Source organism: Plecotus auritus, assembly GCF_963455305.1.
Source record: "Plecotus auritus genome assembly, chromosome: 2".
Lineage (NCBI taxonomy): Eukaryota > Metazoa > Chordata > Mammalia > Chiroptera > Vespertilionidae > Plecotus > Plecotus auritus.
The window spans coordinates 19,853,754-19,871,282 of record NC_137771.1 but is presented as its reverse complement, the minus strand read 5'-3'; the positions used below and the strand labels follow the sequence as shown (position 1 = coordinate 19,871,282).

Sequence of the window (17,529 nt, the reverse complement as noted above, 5' to 3'; positions counted from 1 at the left end):
TTTGGCAAGACTTTCTGCAGTGTTCCTGCCTTTTTGTTGTCTGTTAATTAGGTTGTAATGTCTTAAAAAGGACATAGACACTATCCTGTCCTAATTAGCATCTAGTGTAGTCTGGTGTCCGTAGTGGTTGCCCACTATCATTAGTTGATGATTAGTGAAGCTGAAGCTATTTTTTAAACAGGGCCCAAGGGATGCAGACAGTGATGAAAACGACAAAAATGAAAAGAAGAACAAGGGTACGTTTGATGGAGATAAGCTAGGAGATTTGAAGGAGGAGGGTGATGTGATGGACAAGACCAATGGTTTACCAGTGCAGAATGGGATTGATGCAGACGTCAAAGATTTTAGGTTTGTATGTTTTACACTTCTGATTTTTGAATGGGGGCTATGGGTTTTTGTTTTGATTAAGTTTTTTTTTTTTTTACTTTAGTTTTCTTTTTTCCTCCTTGTGTGTCCTTTTTAAGAATTGGGTCTAGTGTAGGCCATACTACAAAGATTATAAATTGGTTGGTAAGGTGGAATTTTCTAAGACTTCTCAATGCCTGGTGCTTTGCTAAAACAACAGATTTTGCATTTGTATAGGACTATAATTTGCAGATTAATTCCATAAAGAACATTTCATGATTCTCAAATATCAAAATCACCTGGAATGGGTGCCTTGGGACTTTCCTCAAGTTTCTCCCAAATCACTATCTTGGGAGAAACCATGGTTACTAATGTGAGTTTGACATATCTCTCTGGCATGCTAGAGTAGATGGAAAAACATTTGAGAACTTATTTGAAACTGATAAGCTCCCTTTGAGGTAGTTGCGTCAGGTATCATTTTCCTCATTTTGAAGAATCAGAGATGCAAATTAAATGGCTTTTCTTAAACATACCCTTCCCTAGATGGCCTCTCATTCCATCTCTGGTCATGATTGATTTGCAGGTTTTAACCTATAACTCAATTTATGCAGTATTAAAATGATATTGTATATTTATCTTCCACATTTGGCAAGTTCTTCATTTATGTAGATAACCTTTAGTGATGGTATATAATTTTAAAAATCTAAAACTCCTCGGTCAGTAATGTACAGATAGAGAATTTAATTTTGACTAGTTTTAAGTTAATCTAAAGTCTTACCCTAATATCTATCAAAGTCAAAATTAAAATATATTTTGGGTCATTGTTTGTAGAAAAATGTTCAATTGTTTAATATTTCTAATCTAGTTTTTGTGTCTTGTTAATGTAAAGAATTACAGTCTTTTGAAGAAATTTGAGGCACAGAGTTACAGAGTTACCTAAGGTCTTTCAGATGAGTTTTGGTGGCCTCTCCATCTTGAATCTCAGGCAGCCTGCAGCAGTGTTTTCTGGTATTTGACTTCGGGGCAGGAGGTGGTTGCAGGGCTTGAGTATGTCAAGGAACACAACAATAGCTTTAATTTGTACCAGCTTTAGGATTTCTTTTAGACATGAAATGTACGGAATATAGTCACAGGTTATACTCCTCTATATTATAATATTATTCTATATTAGTCTGATTTGGAATCATATTGTCCTACAATCCTTTTGGATAGGGTGATCATGTGCCCTGGGTTTCCCAGGAGAGTACTTTATACCTGTTTCCCAGGATATTTATTAATAGTGCACTTTTTTTTTTTGCTTTTAGGAGTGTCCTGGTTTGGATGATAAATTATATCTTCATATTATTTTTAATTCTTAGACTTATCTCCTTAGCAGGTGCATATCCTAAATAAATAATTTATTTTGTACTATTTTGTAATGGTCTGATTCTTCTAGTTTCTTAGAAGGGGAGGAGACAGTTTTAGCATTGGCCAATATATTCACATAATACAGAAAAAGAATTTCCACTTATATGAAAATTATTTTTTTAAGTAGACTCATTCTCACATGTGGAACTTCCCCCTTAGAAACTACTCTTCCATTACTTCTATGTTTAAGATGTTGATTTTGGCGGGCATATTTTACTGTCTGCATTTTGGGATCTCTGTTTTCATGGATGCCACAGTTAGTGATTTTTCCAGTTTATCCAGTGTTCTCAAATCTGAGTCTCTTGGTTGAAGGGATTGTAAATTAATAGCAGTAAATGCAAATTTAAGGGGTGGGCTGTGGTGGGAAGGCAAGCAATAAAAAAGTCATTTTGTGGTATAACATGGAAACACCATAAATGGTCTTGGTTGTTTTGTAGGAATAGTTTTAAGTACTATTGATAATAAGTTATATCGTGGACGTTGTCCTTAAACTTGGGTTGCTTTAGTGTCCCTTCCTGCTCAAAATAAGGTTTAATGCCCTTTACTTTCTCTGTTTAGCCGTACCCCTGGTAATTGCCAGAACTCTGCTAATGAAGTGGATCTTCTGGGTCCAAACCAGAATGGTTCTGAGGGCTTAGCCCAGCTGACCAGCACCAATGGTGCCAAGCCTGTGGAGGATTTCTCCAACATGGAGTCCCAGAGTGTCCCCTTGGACCCCATGGAACATGTGGGCATGGAGCCTCTTCAGTTTGATTATTCAGGCACGCAGGTACCTGTGGACTCAGCAGCAGCAACTGTGGGACTTTTTGACTACAATTCTCAACAACAGGTATTGTGTGTGTCTCTGTCACTCTCTTTACTCTCCCTCTAGCCAACACGTTATCAAGTAATAAGAATGGGGGGATGGGAGGAGGGTGGCTTTATTTTAGGCTATTGATAGCCAGACTTTATTAGCCCAATGGTGATGTGGGTTTACAAAGCCTCTGTATCTTCCCCTCAAGAAGCTGATTCCCATTGCTGAGGTTATTGGCAAGAAACCACTTTCTTCTATAAGTACGTAGGCTCCTCTCTTGCCCCAGGGCTTGGAGAGTGGTGAGGTGGTATTATCTTTTATAACAGTCCTCTTGGATGCTATGCTAATCTATCTCTCTGAAGAGTAATGTGATTGTAATGCTTTGTTTTTGAAATAGTCCAAACTCTGTTATTAGTTATTCCTTTTAATTAAGTCACTGCACTTTGAAAGTTAGTACCTTACAGTGAAATTACTTGGCTCTTTTATTCGTAAACCCCTGGAAAATATTGCATGTGTGCCTTCTGATTTTGAAGGCATAATATGACTAACCTCTAGGGCAGTGGTCGGCAAACCGCGTCTCTTTGGCCATTTGAGTGTGGCTCTTCCACAAAATACCATGGCCTGGGCGAGTCTATTTTGAAGAAGTGGCATTAGGAGAAGTTTAAGTTTAAAAAATTTGGCTCTCAAAAGAAATTTCAATCGTACTGTTGATATTTGGCTCTGTTGACTAATGAGTTTGCCGACCACTGCTCTAGGGTTTTTTGGTCCTTCCTTTAAATTTTTTTTAAAGTAAAATTAGTTGTCTGAATTATTAAAAGGGGGCCTGGTAGCTTTCCTATCTTGTTAAGTACCGTAAGTTCTGTCTGATGGCTGGAAGCCATTTGATGGGCCATGAATTTCTGATACATCTTAATTTTGGACTGGAACATAAATATAAATTTCTAGGTGTGAAAGGTTAACATCTCATTTTGACGTTTAGAAATTCTTGATATGTGGGGAAATTGGCTTATGATTTTTGGAGACCATACTGTTCCGTAAGTTGTCATAAATAGCTGATTTTATTTTATTTTTTAAATATATTTTATTGATTTTAGAGAGGAAGGGAGAGGAAGAGAGAGATAGAAACATCAATGATGAGAGTGAATCACTGATTGGCTGCCTCCTGCATGCCCCCTACTGGGGACCGAGCCCGCAACCCAGGCATGTGGCCTTGGCCAGAATCAAACCTGGGACCCTTTAGTCCGCAGGCTGGTGCTCTATCCATTGAGCCAAACCAACCAGGGCTAAATAGCTGATTTTAAGTGAGTTTTGAATGATAGACAACTGGATAATAAGGTTAACCATATGAAGTTTACAAAGTGAAATCCCTTTAAGGCCGTGGTCGGCAAACTGCGGCTCGAGAGCCACATGCGGCTCTTTGGCCCCTTGAGTGTGGCTCTTCCACAAAATACCACGGCCTGGGTGAGTCTATTTGAAGAAGTGGCGTTAGAAGAAGTTTAAGTTTAAAAAATTTGGCTCTCAAAAGAAATTTCAATCGTTGTACTGTTGATATTTGGCTCTGTTGCCTAATGAGTTTGCCGACCACTGCTTTAAGGGATTTTCTTTTTAAAAATAGGCATTTTTATTGATTTTTTTACAGAGAGGAAGGGCGAGGGATAGAGAGTTAGAAACATCGATGAGAGAGAAACATCTATCAGCTGCCTCCTGCACACCCGCCACTGGGGATGTGCCCACAACCAAGGTACATGCCCTTGACTGGAACCGAACCTGGGACCCTTCAGTCCCCAGGCCGATGCTCTATCCACTGAGACAAACTGGTTAGGGCGGGATTTTCTTTTTCTTTTTGTTAATCCTCACCCAAGGATACATTTTTTTTCCATTGCTTTTCAGAGATAGTGGAAAGAAGAGGAGGGTGGAGACAGAGAGAGAGCGCGAGAGCGAGAGAGAGAGAGAGAGAGAGAGAGAGAGAGGGAGAGGGGGGGAGAGAAAGACAAACATTTATGTGAGAGAGACGCATAGATTGGTTGCCTCTGGGCTCCTGAAGCCATCCGACCAACCAACCTGGGCTGGGTATTGGGGCTGGGGATCAAACCTGCAAACCTGTGACCCTTCGGTGCATGTACCAATGCTCTGTCCACTGACCTACATCGGCCAGGGCAAGGGATTTTCTTTTTTAAAATATTTTTTTTTATTGATTTCAGCGAGGAAGGGAGAGGGGGAGAGAGAGAAACATCAGTGATGAGAGAGAGTCATTGATTAGCTTTCTCCTACACGCCCCACACTGGGGATCGAGCCCGAAACTAGGGCATGTGCCCTTGACTGGAATTGAACCTGGGACCTTTCAGCCCACAGGCTGATGCTCTATCCATTGAGCCAAACCGGCTGGGGCGCAAGGGATTTTCTGATGTACATATGCTCTGTGCGCCTATCAGATGGATGTTAGTAATAATTCCAAACTTTTTTTAGAGAGAGTAAACTGAATGTGTACATTATTTTCCCTGTAGTTTCTAATAGATTTGCCCACTTTTCCATAAGAATTGACTTGCAGTGGTTTTTATCATCTTTATAAGAAATAATCTTCTTTCACGGTTTTGCCCTTTTACAGAATAAATCCTCAAGGCCAGCTGGCATGGCTCAGTGGTTGAGTGTTGACCTATGAACCAAGAGATCACTGTTCGATTCACATGCCTGGGTTGTGGGCTCAGTCCTCAGTGTGGGGCATGTGTGAGGCAGCCGATCAATGATTCTCTCTCATCATTGATGTTTCTATCACTCTCTCCTCCCTTCCTCTCTGAAATCAATAAAAAAAGAATAAATCCTCAAGACAGAAGTTTTGCATGAAGCCAGAAATTACTTCCAGTGCTGAAGATATACTAGACTTCAAAATATTTTGTGTCACACCAAATATAGGGACATGATATTATTGTATAGACTTTAACTTGTCCAGCTTAGAAAATTAATTTGCAATTTCTTTATCTAAATTGAGGTTCATGAGTGTAGGCTATTCCTAATCAGATCCTTTAACCTAGTTAATACCAAAAAGTTTTATCTGAATTATTTACTCTGTCTTTTTGGTCTGAAATTCTCTAGCCACCCTTAGTGCTGAGGCCATTTTTGATTCTTGGCTTCCATTCCCAATCTAACCTTTAGCTTATTATTTAAGAAATATTTGTGTCCAACCTCTTACAAATGAAATCTGATTCTCTTTTATTTAGTTGTTCTTTACTTCATAATCAGAGTTGGGATTCTCTTTAATTTATTGATCTCTGTCTTTAAAATTTTTACCAATTTTTTGGGAGGCTGGATAATTATTAGAACTTAAACCACAGAAATGAACTTTTGCACATCCACATGTAGTTTAGCATGATTATATCAAACAACACCTATTCAAATTTATAAAACCCAGGGTGCCTTCACCATGATTCCCAATTCAGCAGTTTTTGAAAGTGAACATTATTATTTTGAAAGTTAAACTGTTGTTGGGTTCTGGCTTCCGATACATGTCTTGGTTGTTGTAACATAGGGCATTGTTACACAGAGATTCTACCATCATATGATAGGATCATTGTTGTTTATCCCATTGCGTTTCTGAGTAGAATGCTGTCAGACCAGGGGAGGGCTTGATGAAGACCAAGTTTGCATAGATATAACTTGAAAGACGGTTACTCAGTCTGGGTCACAGAAGCCTTGAGAGCCAAGCCTGGGTCCCAGACAATATTAGCGATTGTGAGCATTGAACTAGATGTGTAGTGTGGCACATATTTTTTTGTACGTTCTTTTATCTTCACTATCTTAAATGGGCATTTAAGGCTAAGGCTATCTGTTTTTAGTTTTTAGTTGTTTGCTACAATTGGTAGGGTAACTTTATTTGTGATTTTATGAGGGGATCTGGCTTGCAGATTGACAAAGTAATTTCTTCTTTTGTCTTATTTCCTTCAAATCAGGTTTGATTTGGTATAGTAAGTTGGTTTCATATCAGTTTATATTGAGATATGTAATATAGAGCAGCCTTGAAATATAGAAAAGGTAACTTTCATTTAGCTCATTGCAAACTTGCTACTTGTCTAGTCATTGATAATCATAAACTTATTAATCTTTCTAAATTGATTTAGATCAGGGATTTCTTTTTTGTGGGCAATGAATCCCTTAGAAGTTACGTGAGATCTGTGGACTGAATTCTCAGAATGTTTTAAAATGCAGAGTGTAAGTAGGATTACAAAAGAATCCAATTATATAAAAATATCATTTGAAGCACGAAAAAGAGTTAGGACTAGGTGTACTAGCTATCTTAATGAGCATAAACAAGATTTTGAGATGTGCAACAATTGCAAAGTAACATGAAAATACATGTGATTTCTGTTGGTGATTAAGTCACAGATGTTAATGTGGTTGATTGCTTTATAATGATGACTGAAAGACATGCTAAATTTTGTGAAAATAAAGATAATTTTACCTATCCCAAATACAAAGATCTGGGTTTAAAAAGCCCTAATTCAGGGTAGTTTGAAATGCTTATTGATATTTCTGGACTATTCTCCCCTTTTCTTCACACTTTCCCCTTACTGTCGTCTCCTCAATCCTGGAAAACACAGTAGACAGTTCATATATAGTGTTAGATACCATTTTGTGTTACGATGCTTGAGCAATATTTTTTACTTTAATAAAGAGCTATACAACTATCATATTTCCATAAGTATATTTTAGAAAATTAATACAGGTTTCATTAAATTACATTCCTAGATAGCAGAAACAAAGCCAGGGTTATGTCATTATAGATTAACCAGATTAATTGTTGATACTCTTTATTTAGAATTCAGTTAATCTAAAAATAGCCTAATGTAGCATGTTTTACAAAATTGTATACTGATGTACCAAAACTCTCACCCTGTTAAGCATGAATTTTAACAAAGAGAAAATAACTTTGAAAGTCATAATTGAAATACTGTATTTATTCCTTCACAGCCCTAGTCAGATAGGAGAGGAAATGGCATGCATTGCTTTTAACAGTATGGTAGTGATTAAATGTCATTCTTATGACGACAAGTTTGTGCATAGTTTTAATATAGGAATTTACTATTCTTGGCTTGCCTTTCAGTTTACAATTGAGAAGATTATTCTATTAGTGTTGTGTATAATCACTGTTAAATACTTATATTAGATAGCAATTTGGCCAATTGAAGCTTATCTTTATTGTTATTTGACATTGAAATTTTATGATGTGATTTTCTTAGATATTAAGTTACTTGGAGGAAGGATATGTTTTATTTTTTTGTACCTTATTTAGGAATCATTTATTATGGAATGAGATTCTTCATCTTTTAAAGATATGTAAAGAAGTTTCTTTTTTAAAATACCCTGCAGCATGGTTTGTGTGTACCTGGTAAACCAGAAATCATTAGTTGGTCTTTTAACCTGGTGAAGTGTTAATCAGTTGTTCAAATAACCTGGTAAAAAAATGGGCTTTGACCTGGAAGCTTTAAACAATAGCAAACTTTTACAAATGTCATGTACTGAGGACTGGCTCCAAGATAATACCTTTAAATTAAAAATTTATAGTTCCACCATTGATGTAATACTTCAGTGTTTCAGAGGGCTTTTCTCTACGAATCTTGACAACAGCCCCCTGAGGTAGGGCAGCTATTATGTTTTTACAGATAAGAAAATAGAAGCTAAAAGACTTACTGAAAGGTTATATTCTGTAAGCTGTGCAAACATCTAAGTTTTGGTTTCTCACTCCAGGCTGTTTCTTTTGGACCTAGTACTAGAATACAAAGCCTTTTGATATGTGGAGTTGTTTCACCTTCAAATTCAACTGCATTCATAGTTGTTGTTTTTTTCTGCATGGAGATATTTTAAAAAGTACCCATCAACAATAACAAAAAATATCTGGTTCTCCATTATCTTTGTGAACTGCTGAGAGAAGGTGCTCATGAAACTGTGGAGTTTTGTTTTAACATTGACTCTGAAGTTTTACCTTCTGTTTTCCCCCTCCTGGGCTGCCCTGTTGGGAGAGGAGCTATAAAAGGTGACTCACAGAAGCCATGTGTCTGTGTGGGGGCGCTCTTCCCATTTCGTCAATGAGAACATCACACATAAAAGATTATTGAGTGCTATACATGTATTAATTTTATTACAACAACTTTATGAGTTAGACATACCTTTATTTTCTCTATTAAGAGGGGAGGAGAGAGAGGCACGAGAGATTATCTTGCCCAAAGTCACATAGAAAGTCAGTGGTGGAGCTGAGATATGAATCCAGGCTTTCTGGCCCCAGTGTCTGTTCTTATTCTTTATCCACTATGTATATAGCCTTAGACTGGTAAAAAGCCAGGCTGGCAGTATATTTTATTTTGGGGAGAGGGAGGGATGGTTTTTTTACATTTGCTAACTCCATATTTAGATATTACTTCTTCATATTCTGAAAACTCAACAACGTTTTTATGCCAACAATTATTGATAACAACAGTAATAGTGTAGCTATATTTCATAAGATGCCACCTATATGTCAGTCACACAGTTTTTGACTGCCCAGCTTTTTTTTTTTTTTGGAACAAAAACCCTCCACAAGGATCTCTCTTGTAGGGCTATATAGTGGTAGAGAAGGGAGTCAAACCAATCTCCTTGCGTAGTTTCCAAATTTTGAAATAGTTGATATATTTTTCTCTGTATTCTGTCTCTTAAACAATTTATGCATTCTACCCAAGTAAATTTTAATCAGTAGTGGTACATTTATCATTATACCAACCTTAAAATAAGCATTTTCTTCAAATCTCACAGTATTGTGTTTCTCAGTTGTGATTAGCTTGCTTTGTGAAAATCATGAAAATATTTACAGAGCTCAGTGCTTTGCCCAGCAGATGGCATTTGTATGAGTTTTTCAGGATCATTTGGAATCCATCACTTGCCAATTACCCAATTTTGTTTTCAATACCCTGTATTTCCAGTTAATATTGGAACATTTACATAAAAAGAATTACCAGAATTACTGTAATCTATAATCAGATCTGCCTGCTGTAGATAAGTAATTTACTTTTGTTAATTGTTTACTGCAAAATGCACTCAAAAAATAATTCCTTCTCTAGTCACCATAATCATTGAGATGTTAATCAACTCTCAAATATAGGATATGTTCTCAAAGAGTGATAACATGGTAGTTAGAACCATAAATTCATGTGGAATTATTACTTTTATGGTATTTACACACTATTTATATTTATAAGATACAGTATACATACATATAATTTACATGTAATGTTAAAAACATGAAGCAAAGAGAAGTCATGGAATGGCATTGGAATACTATTTTTGATTAATTAAGAAAACATCAAGATTTAGATTTTGAATGGACCATCTTTATTTCCTATGTCACAGCGTCTAGCTAATAATGTGCTAAAAATGTTTGTTGAATGAAGTGAATTATTTTGTTTATAACAGGGTGGAGAGAAGAAGTTTGGCATTTCTGAGATGTTAAATAATTCAGAATGTTTTAGGCTAGAAAAATTTTGGAGAGCCATTGAAGAGATAGTAGTGGAACTATGAGGTATTTTTATTATTTTATTTTATTTTTTAAAAATATATTTTATTGATTTCTTACAGAGAGGAAAGGGAGAAGATAGATAGTTAGAAACATCGATGAGCTGCCTCCTGCACACCTCCTACTGGGGATGTGCCTGCAACCCAGGTACATGCCCTTGACCGGAATCGAACCTGGGACCTTTCAGTCCGCAGGCTGACGCTCTATCCACTGAGCCAAACCGGTTAGGGCTATTTTATTGATTTTTTACAAAGAGGAAGGAAGAGGGATAGAGAGTTAGAAACATCGATGAGAGAGAAACATCGATCAGCTGCCTCTTGCATACCTCCTACTGGGGATGTGCCCGCAACCAAGTTATGTGCCCTTGACCGGAATCGAACCTGGGACCTTTCAGTCCGCAGGCTGACGCTCTATCCACTGAGCCAAACCGGTTTTGGCAATGAGGTATTTTTATAATCTTCAAAAAATCAACTTCTCACAATTTTACTTGTTTTTTGCCTCCTGGCTGCCCCTCTTGTGTGGACTTTGAAATCTCTTCATGGTTATTTTTGACATTGTAAAAGCAAAGACTAAGTTCTATTCTGGTTTTTAGAAAGATAAATATATAGAAAAGAGGTAAAAAAGTGAAGTTGGTGAGTATGTTCAAAATTTTCACTTTTTGTTTTCTTTTTATTTAAAATCATTCTACTCATATATATTTGAGGCATAGAAGTAGTCATATCATAGGATAGTCTTTCTATTAAAACTTCAGTGGTGACGAAAATTAAGCTGAGTTGGTGGAATGCCATTATCTCCCAGTGTCTGAAATAATCGGCTCTCTTTATGAGGACATCTGTAATTCAAGATCCATGGTGTCTGTTTTATATCATCCAGTGATGTCAGCAGAGCTGTTGACATGTGCTTTAGAAAGAGCAGGTAGGTTGAAGGTCCTTTCTAGGGAGGTCCTTTCAGTAAGTGCTCTCCGTCTGATACCAGCAAATACAGAAGTCTTCAGTATAACTGCTGTGAAGGAGGCTTGTCAGAGCAATCTAAAATCAGGTTACTGGCTTTCCCTTTCTTTGTACCAATACTATTCATACTAAAATGTATGAACATTTTACTTATTGTTATACTAGAGGCCTGGTGCATGAATTGGTGAACGGGTGGGGTCCCTCTGGGTGGCCTGCAGGGATTGAGCCGAAGCCCCGCCTGGCACCCCACCATGGCCTGGCACCACCCCCTCACCTGCTCCACCATCCCACCTGTGGACCGATTGATCAGGGCTGGGCCCCCGCCTGGCTCCCTCAGCACCTTGGAGCTGGGCAGCAGCGCCCCTCCGCCCCACCACCTCTGCTAATTGCCATCTGCAGGGCGATTGGTGGGGCAGTCAAGCCTCTGATTGCACCCACCTTGGCCTGGCACCACCCACTCACCTGCTCCACCATCCTGCTGCAGTCCAGCTCTCGTCGGGGCCCATTGGGGCCAGCAGTGTCTCCACTGCCGCCTACTACCAGCGCCCCATCTCTGACTCCCGCCATGTTCCACGCCGCCCCCTGGTGGTCAGCACACGTCATAGTGATCAGCCGAACTCCTGGTCTCTCGGTCGAACTCCCAGTGGAGCTACCGCCCCAGGGGACAATTTAGGCTTTTAAATAAAAGCATATTAGGCTTTTATTTATATAGGATCCTTAGTTCCTTGCACAGTGCCTAGTAGGTATTACTTGTTTCATAAATATTTTTAGAGTAAGTGAGTGAATGGCTGACTTTGTATTAAGTTGCTTTGAACTTCTTTTTTTGGGAACTAAGAAGTGTGCTAGGTCTGAGTTCATAATCCAGGTTTTGTTAGTAGCAGCTGTACTTCTCTAGAAACTCAAGAGTCCCCAAAAGTTAGGCAGTTGTCCATTTTACTCATGATAAGCCACTAGTTGAGGAAGGTATTCAATATCATTTCCTCTGGAAGAGGCAGCCAGAGGACAAGATGAATGCTTTTCATTTTCCTTTCCAGAATGTGAGTAGGTAAGGATTAATTCCAAGTTTTTGTGGGGTTCTGTAAAGAGTGATAGGGAGATAACAGCACTAGGAGCAATGTGGTAAATCATTTTGTTGTACCTTAGTTTAATTTTTGTGTGTCTTGGATTAGGCAGTTCCCTCAGACCTGTTGACAACCACTGTGGCATTTGTATGTATGTGTGTGGTTCAGGGACATATAATCTGTGAAATAGTCAGCACGTGGGAGCTGGATACACCAAACTGAGGTAAAGAAAAAGGGAAAGCAGAACTATGAAGCATTGTGATACTACATGAATGGGTAGAGCATGAGAACATTTTTGTTTAAAGTATCATGCCTCAATGGGGCGTGTAGAAATTTTTATTCATAGAGATTTTAAAATTATTCTTGAGACAGTTTCTCTAACCTCACCATATCTTTTTCTTACCTCAGCTCTTCCAAAGACCTAATGCGCTTGCTGTCCAGCAGTTGACAGCTGCCCAGCAGCAGCAGTATGCACTAGCAGCTGCTCATCAACCTCATATTGGTAAGTCCTTAAGCCTATGCCCCCTTTATTATTACCAGTGTGGCCATCATTTTGGGATACTGGCTGCTGTGAAATCCAGTAGACTGATTATAAAAGTCCAGGCAAAAATCCCTCAAAGTAAATCCCTTTTTCCTTTTGTTCAGTTGTCTCTAGCTACATTCTTTATTTTTGATACACCTTCTATACCTCAACTCATTTCTTAGTATTCAGTTACTATTGCCCTACCTCAGCTCTTTCAAGATTTAAAAGTAGTTACTGCAGTGGTGACTAGCATCAATTCTGTTGGTAAGATTGGATGAAATCGATTAAATAATAATTTTGTCCATGTTGGGCTTTTATTGAATGTGAATATATCAACTTCTCTTATTAAAGTTACAAGAAGTACCTATAAATCCATTTTCCTAGCAGCATGTATTTTTTAAAGTCTTCTTATCTAATTACTGGTTTTTAAAGTAGCTTTGTCCTTCTGTAGCAATTCATTTGACCTGCATATTTTCATCTTACTGCCTAGACCAGTGGTCGGCAAACTCATTAGTCAACAGAGCGGCAAACCGTGGCTCACCACTGGCCTAGACGACCCCCCATCCTGACCTTTTTAAGGTCTCTGAAGAACACACAATGTTATATGTGTAAACAAGTAGAAGTATTTTTTAATGTGTTTAAATGACATGATTGAATAGGAAGGAGACTGCCAATCATGGATTGTGGTATGCTGTGGAAGAAAAGACTAGTTTCCACCTAGATAGATGAAGGCCAGGCACAGAGGCCTTTGCCTGGGTCTAGTATTTTATACTTGAAGATAGTTGTCTTTATAAATACCCATACGTTTTCTTTGAGGTAAACTGGAAAATGGTTATAAATGGAAATAAATCCTTCCCTCCATCCCATTAGAACGTCTTTTCAATTGCTTTAATTTTAATATTTTAGAAATTGTGTGAATTTAAAGCTGCCTAATATTTTAAATGTAATTTTTAGCAAAGGTAGAAAAAAAAAAGACAAAAGATAAATGTCACCATAATTTTTAGTATAGGGATTGTTTATTTTAAAAATTTTTTATTTAGTCTCAACCTATCCTATATTGTCTCCCCCCTCTTACCTACAGCCTGGAATGAATACCTAAACTATGTAGGTATTTGGTAGGACTGCAGTTTTAGTCAAGTTTGTTTTTACTGACAGGTATGTTTTCAGCAGGTTTAGCTCCCGCTGCGTTTGTCCCCAATCCATACATCATCAGCGCTGGTCACCCAGGGACGGACCCCTACACAGCTGGATTGGCTGCAGCAGCAACACTAGGTGAGACATTCTGCTGCACGAGGGATTTTTCTCACCTGCTGAAAGTCATTTGAATTGGGCATGTGTCCTTTATACTCTTTCACAAATCCATGTCTCCAGTGAGGATTTCTCTCCTGACTTCCAGTGCATCTACATGCTAGCTGTGTAGCTCTGCTTAGTTGTAACCTCAGACTGGAACCTGTCCAAAGGCAAACTAGTTAGTCACCTCCTGTACAGGTATTTTTGATCAATGAAGCCACCAGTTGCTAAATATATTTTGGGAATTTCTTTCCTTACCCAGGTCTTCCTACTACCTCTAGTCTCTCACAGCCCAGGTTCTTATTTGCTTCACCTAAACTTTTGCAGCTGTTCTCTCACATATTCCTAGATCCCTTGCTTCTTCCCCTTCTTCTGCCTCCCAAAAATTGCTCAAGAAAACTGTATAAAACACAAATCTTATCCTTCGTTCTTGTGCTTAAACTGTTCATTGCTTTCTGTATTATCGACCCTAGTGTAGCAAATGTTGGTTATTACCAAACACAGCTGATCATTAAAATCTACTTGGGTGGTGACAGTGGTGTCTTGTTCTTTGGAATCAGTATTTTTAATGAGGTGCCATGGCATTCAGAGGATTAAGGAGGATTGGGACCCATTATGTATAGGTACCTCTCCATGATCTGTACATTGATCTCTTGCATGCGAGCCGCTTTCTCCCCTTCAAATTGGCTACCATTGGCTCATGCTGTTCATTCTAGCAATGTTAACCTGATTTTAGCTTGTTGTAAATAATATGGTGGTTTAGGTCTCAGTATCTTTGGACCCTGTGGTCTCCTGAGTAAATTTTTTGCCTGAAAAGCTCCTTAACTGGCATTGCCACCTCTAGAACAGCGGTCGCCAACCTTTCGGACCTCACGGACCACCAGTGGTCTGCAGACTACCGGTTGGCGACCGCTGCTCTAGAAAGCCTTCCTTTGCTAACCCTTCCCTATTACTTATTATTGTTTTGTATTTATTTGCTTGTGGTTTTATATATACATGAGTGTGTTTTTTCCCTTGAGACTGAACTCTTCCAAAAGTAGGCACTTTTGTTATTTGACTCTGGCATAGTTGCTGTCTCCATAGACATTAATGTGTGGTAAATTGAATTCAATGTTAGGAAAAACCAAATGTTTTCCAAAAGTAAATATTTTGGGGGGACAGAACCCTCCAAGTCATATTAATCATGACCAAATGTTATTGTTAAATTTCACTTATGTAATTTGTAATTATGAACTCAAATGCAGTATAGACATTCATGTTTTCTTTAGAATTGTTCACATTTTGGCATGGAGGGAATATGTAGTATAGTTCGGCTCCCCTTTGGCCTTTGGGGGAGAAATAGAAAGCTCTTCCTAGAAGAATCATCTTTGCTAAATACCATTCATATTTGTTGTGCCCTTATTAACTATTTGCCAGCCATTAAGCTGAATGCTATATGATGATTTTACAGGTTAGGAATTTGGGGCTCAGAAAGCTGTCTCGTTTGTGATCACATTTTAAATGTGGAGTTGGGGTTTGAACCAGGTCCAACTCAAAGCACTTCACAATACTATATAATCTCTATCTTTAAAAACTTTTATTATTTATTTATTGATTTTTGAGAGAGAAATTGTTGTTTCACTTATTGATTCATTCATTGGTTGCTTCTTGTATGTGCCCTGATGGGAGATCAAACCTGCAACCTTGGCATATTGGAATGATGCTCTGGCCAACTGAGCTACCCGGCCAGGGCTCTATGTTATCTTAAATTGTTTTGTTCTTTTTCTTTTTTAAAAAAAATATATTTATTGATTTCAGAGAGGAAGGGAGAGGAAGAGAGAGATAGAAACATCAGTGATAAGAGAGAATCATTGATTGGCTGCCTCCTGCAAGTCCCCTACTGGGGATCGAACCCGCAACCTGGGCATGTGCCCTTGGCCCAAATCGAACCTGGGACCCTTCAGTCCCCAGGCCAACGCTCTATCCACTGAGCCAAACCGGCTAGGGCAAATTGTTTTTTTCTGTACTTTTCTTTCCTCTACTAACTAACTAATGCTCAAGACGACTCTACTAACTTACTGTATGTTATTTGAAACAGGGAACTTGTCTAAGTTCTCCCTGACATGCTTGTCTTCACTGTGATCACAGTTTGATGATGAGAATCTTGTTTTTTGTACTCATCAGCTGAGCCAGACTGAAAATGACTTAAGTGCTTTCACACAAAACTGGAAATGTTAACTGCCCAAACTATGAAACTACAAATTCTTATGGAGTGTTAGCCACCCAGAAATGGAAACAGGTACCCAGATGAGTCAATCTCAAATAGTGATGCACTCTAGGTTATTTTTCTAAACTCAGGCCACAAGACTAGGGAAAGTAGTAGAAATGCCAGCTAAAGAAAATTTAAAAGATAGTGTAAATGTTTATGATAACAAAACTCTGTGCCCAGTAGGAGTTTGCTTTGTTGGCTTTTGGGGGAACCTTAGGAATATCATTGCAGGTTGCAACCTAACCTTTCAAGGTAGATGTGGCAACACCCTAACATCTATTACACTGTTTTCCATGTGAGAAAACTAAGGCACAGATAGGGTCTTTTGTTGTGTTTTCTCTTTCATTCTTTTCTTTAAATTCCCAAGACAACTCCTCTTTCAAACACTAGCAAGATGAGTTAGGGGGCCAACTTTAACTTGGAGGTATGGTTTTTAGATTACTTAGGTTCTGATAAAAAATTTTAAACCCATTTGCTTATTATAATAAAGCTCAATTGTAACATAGCTTTTTTAGGCAGTTTCACAGTGGGCACCCTTATAAACAGTGCTTTTTTTAAAAAAAAAATTGTTTTATTGATTTCAGAGAGGAAGGGAGGAGGGGAGAGAGATAGAAACATGAATGATGAGAGAGAATCATTGATTGGCTGCCTCCCGCCCTCCCAACACTGGGGATTGAGCCCACAACCCTGGGCATGTGCCCTGACCGGGAATTGAACCATGACCTCCTGGTTCATAGGTCCACGGTCGATGCTCAACCACTGAGCCACACCATCCGGGCAACAATGCTTCTTGATCTTGGCTAAGCCCACAGGTACAGAAAATGCCAAATTATAAATGTCAGAGTGACAATGGGCAGTAATTGACTTACTTGTGTTTTAGAAACTAAAAATGTAGAAAGTTTTAATTGGAGGTGCATTACAGCAGATTTGAAGAGCTGGCTTTGAGCCTTTCTTGGTTGGAAAGTAGGCAACCTTGATGTTTCTTGCTACCAGCTTCAGAAAATTCTATGTTTTAGATTTCTGCCACATCCAGGTTGCTGTCTGTATACTCTATTACTTTTGCAGTGTGGCAAAAACTTCAGCTGTAACTTGTGAACGAAGGTGAACAGATACTTTAGTGTGAAGCAGAAAGCGTAATTGTGTTTAGGAAACTGAATAGGTCTGTAATAAGTAATTTTTTGTTTTTATTTGTTTTCAGTGTGACAAATTAAAATTTCAGATATCATTGTCTGAATGTAGTTGTATTGAATGACTTTTGTGACTTAAAAAAAATAGAAGTAGGAAAAGTAAGCCTTTTAGAAATTAAGCAGTGGAGATTCAGTGGGGTGTCTGGGTTTTGCTGATGGGTTTTCATGCTCTTGGAGTTAATGAAGCACCA

At 38.3% G+C, this 17,529-nt stretch overlaps 1 protein-coding gene across 23 annotated transcripts in view; it reads left to right on the top strand.

Moving 5' to 3' along the window:
* The window catches only part of PUM1 (pumilio RNA binding family member 1), a 123,003-nt gene that overhangs the window by 60,782 nt on the left and 44,692 nt on the right, over positions 1-17,529 (top strand). For 7 of the 23 annotated variants that reach the window (XM_080656118.1, XM_080656133.1, XM_080656137.1 and 4 more), the window contains 4 exons: positions 182-348; positions 2,311-2,581; positions 12,499-12,592; positions 13,781-13,885. In XM_080656118.1, coding sequence (XP_080512244.1) covers positions 182-348; positions 2,311-2,581; positions 12,499-12,592; positions 13,781-13,885 — 637 coding nt within the window. Of the gene's footprint in view, positions 1-181; positions 349-2,310; positions 2,582-12,498; positions 12,593-13,768; positions 13,886-17,529 lie in introns of all 23 variants that reach the window. The other 16 variants (XM_080656120.1, XM_080656119.1, XM_080656135.1 and 13 more) reach the window with 4 other exon arrangements.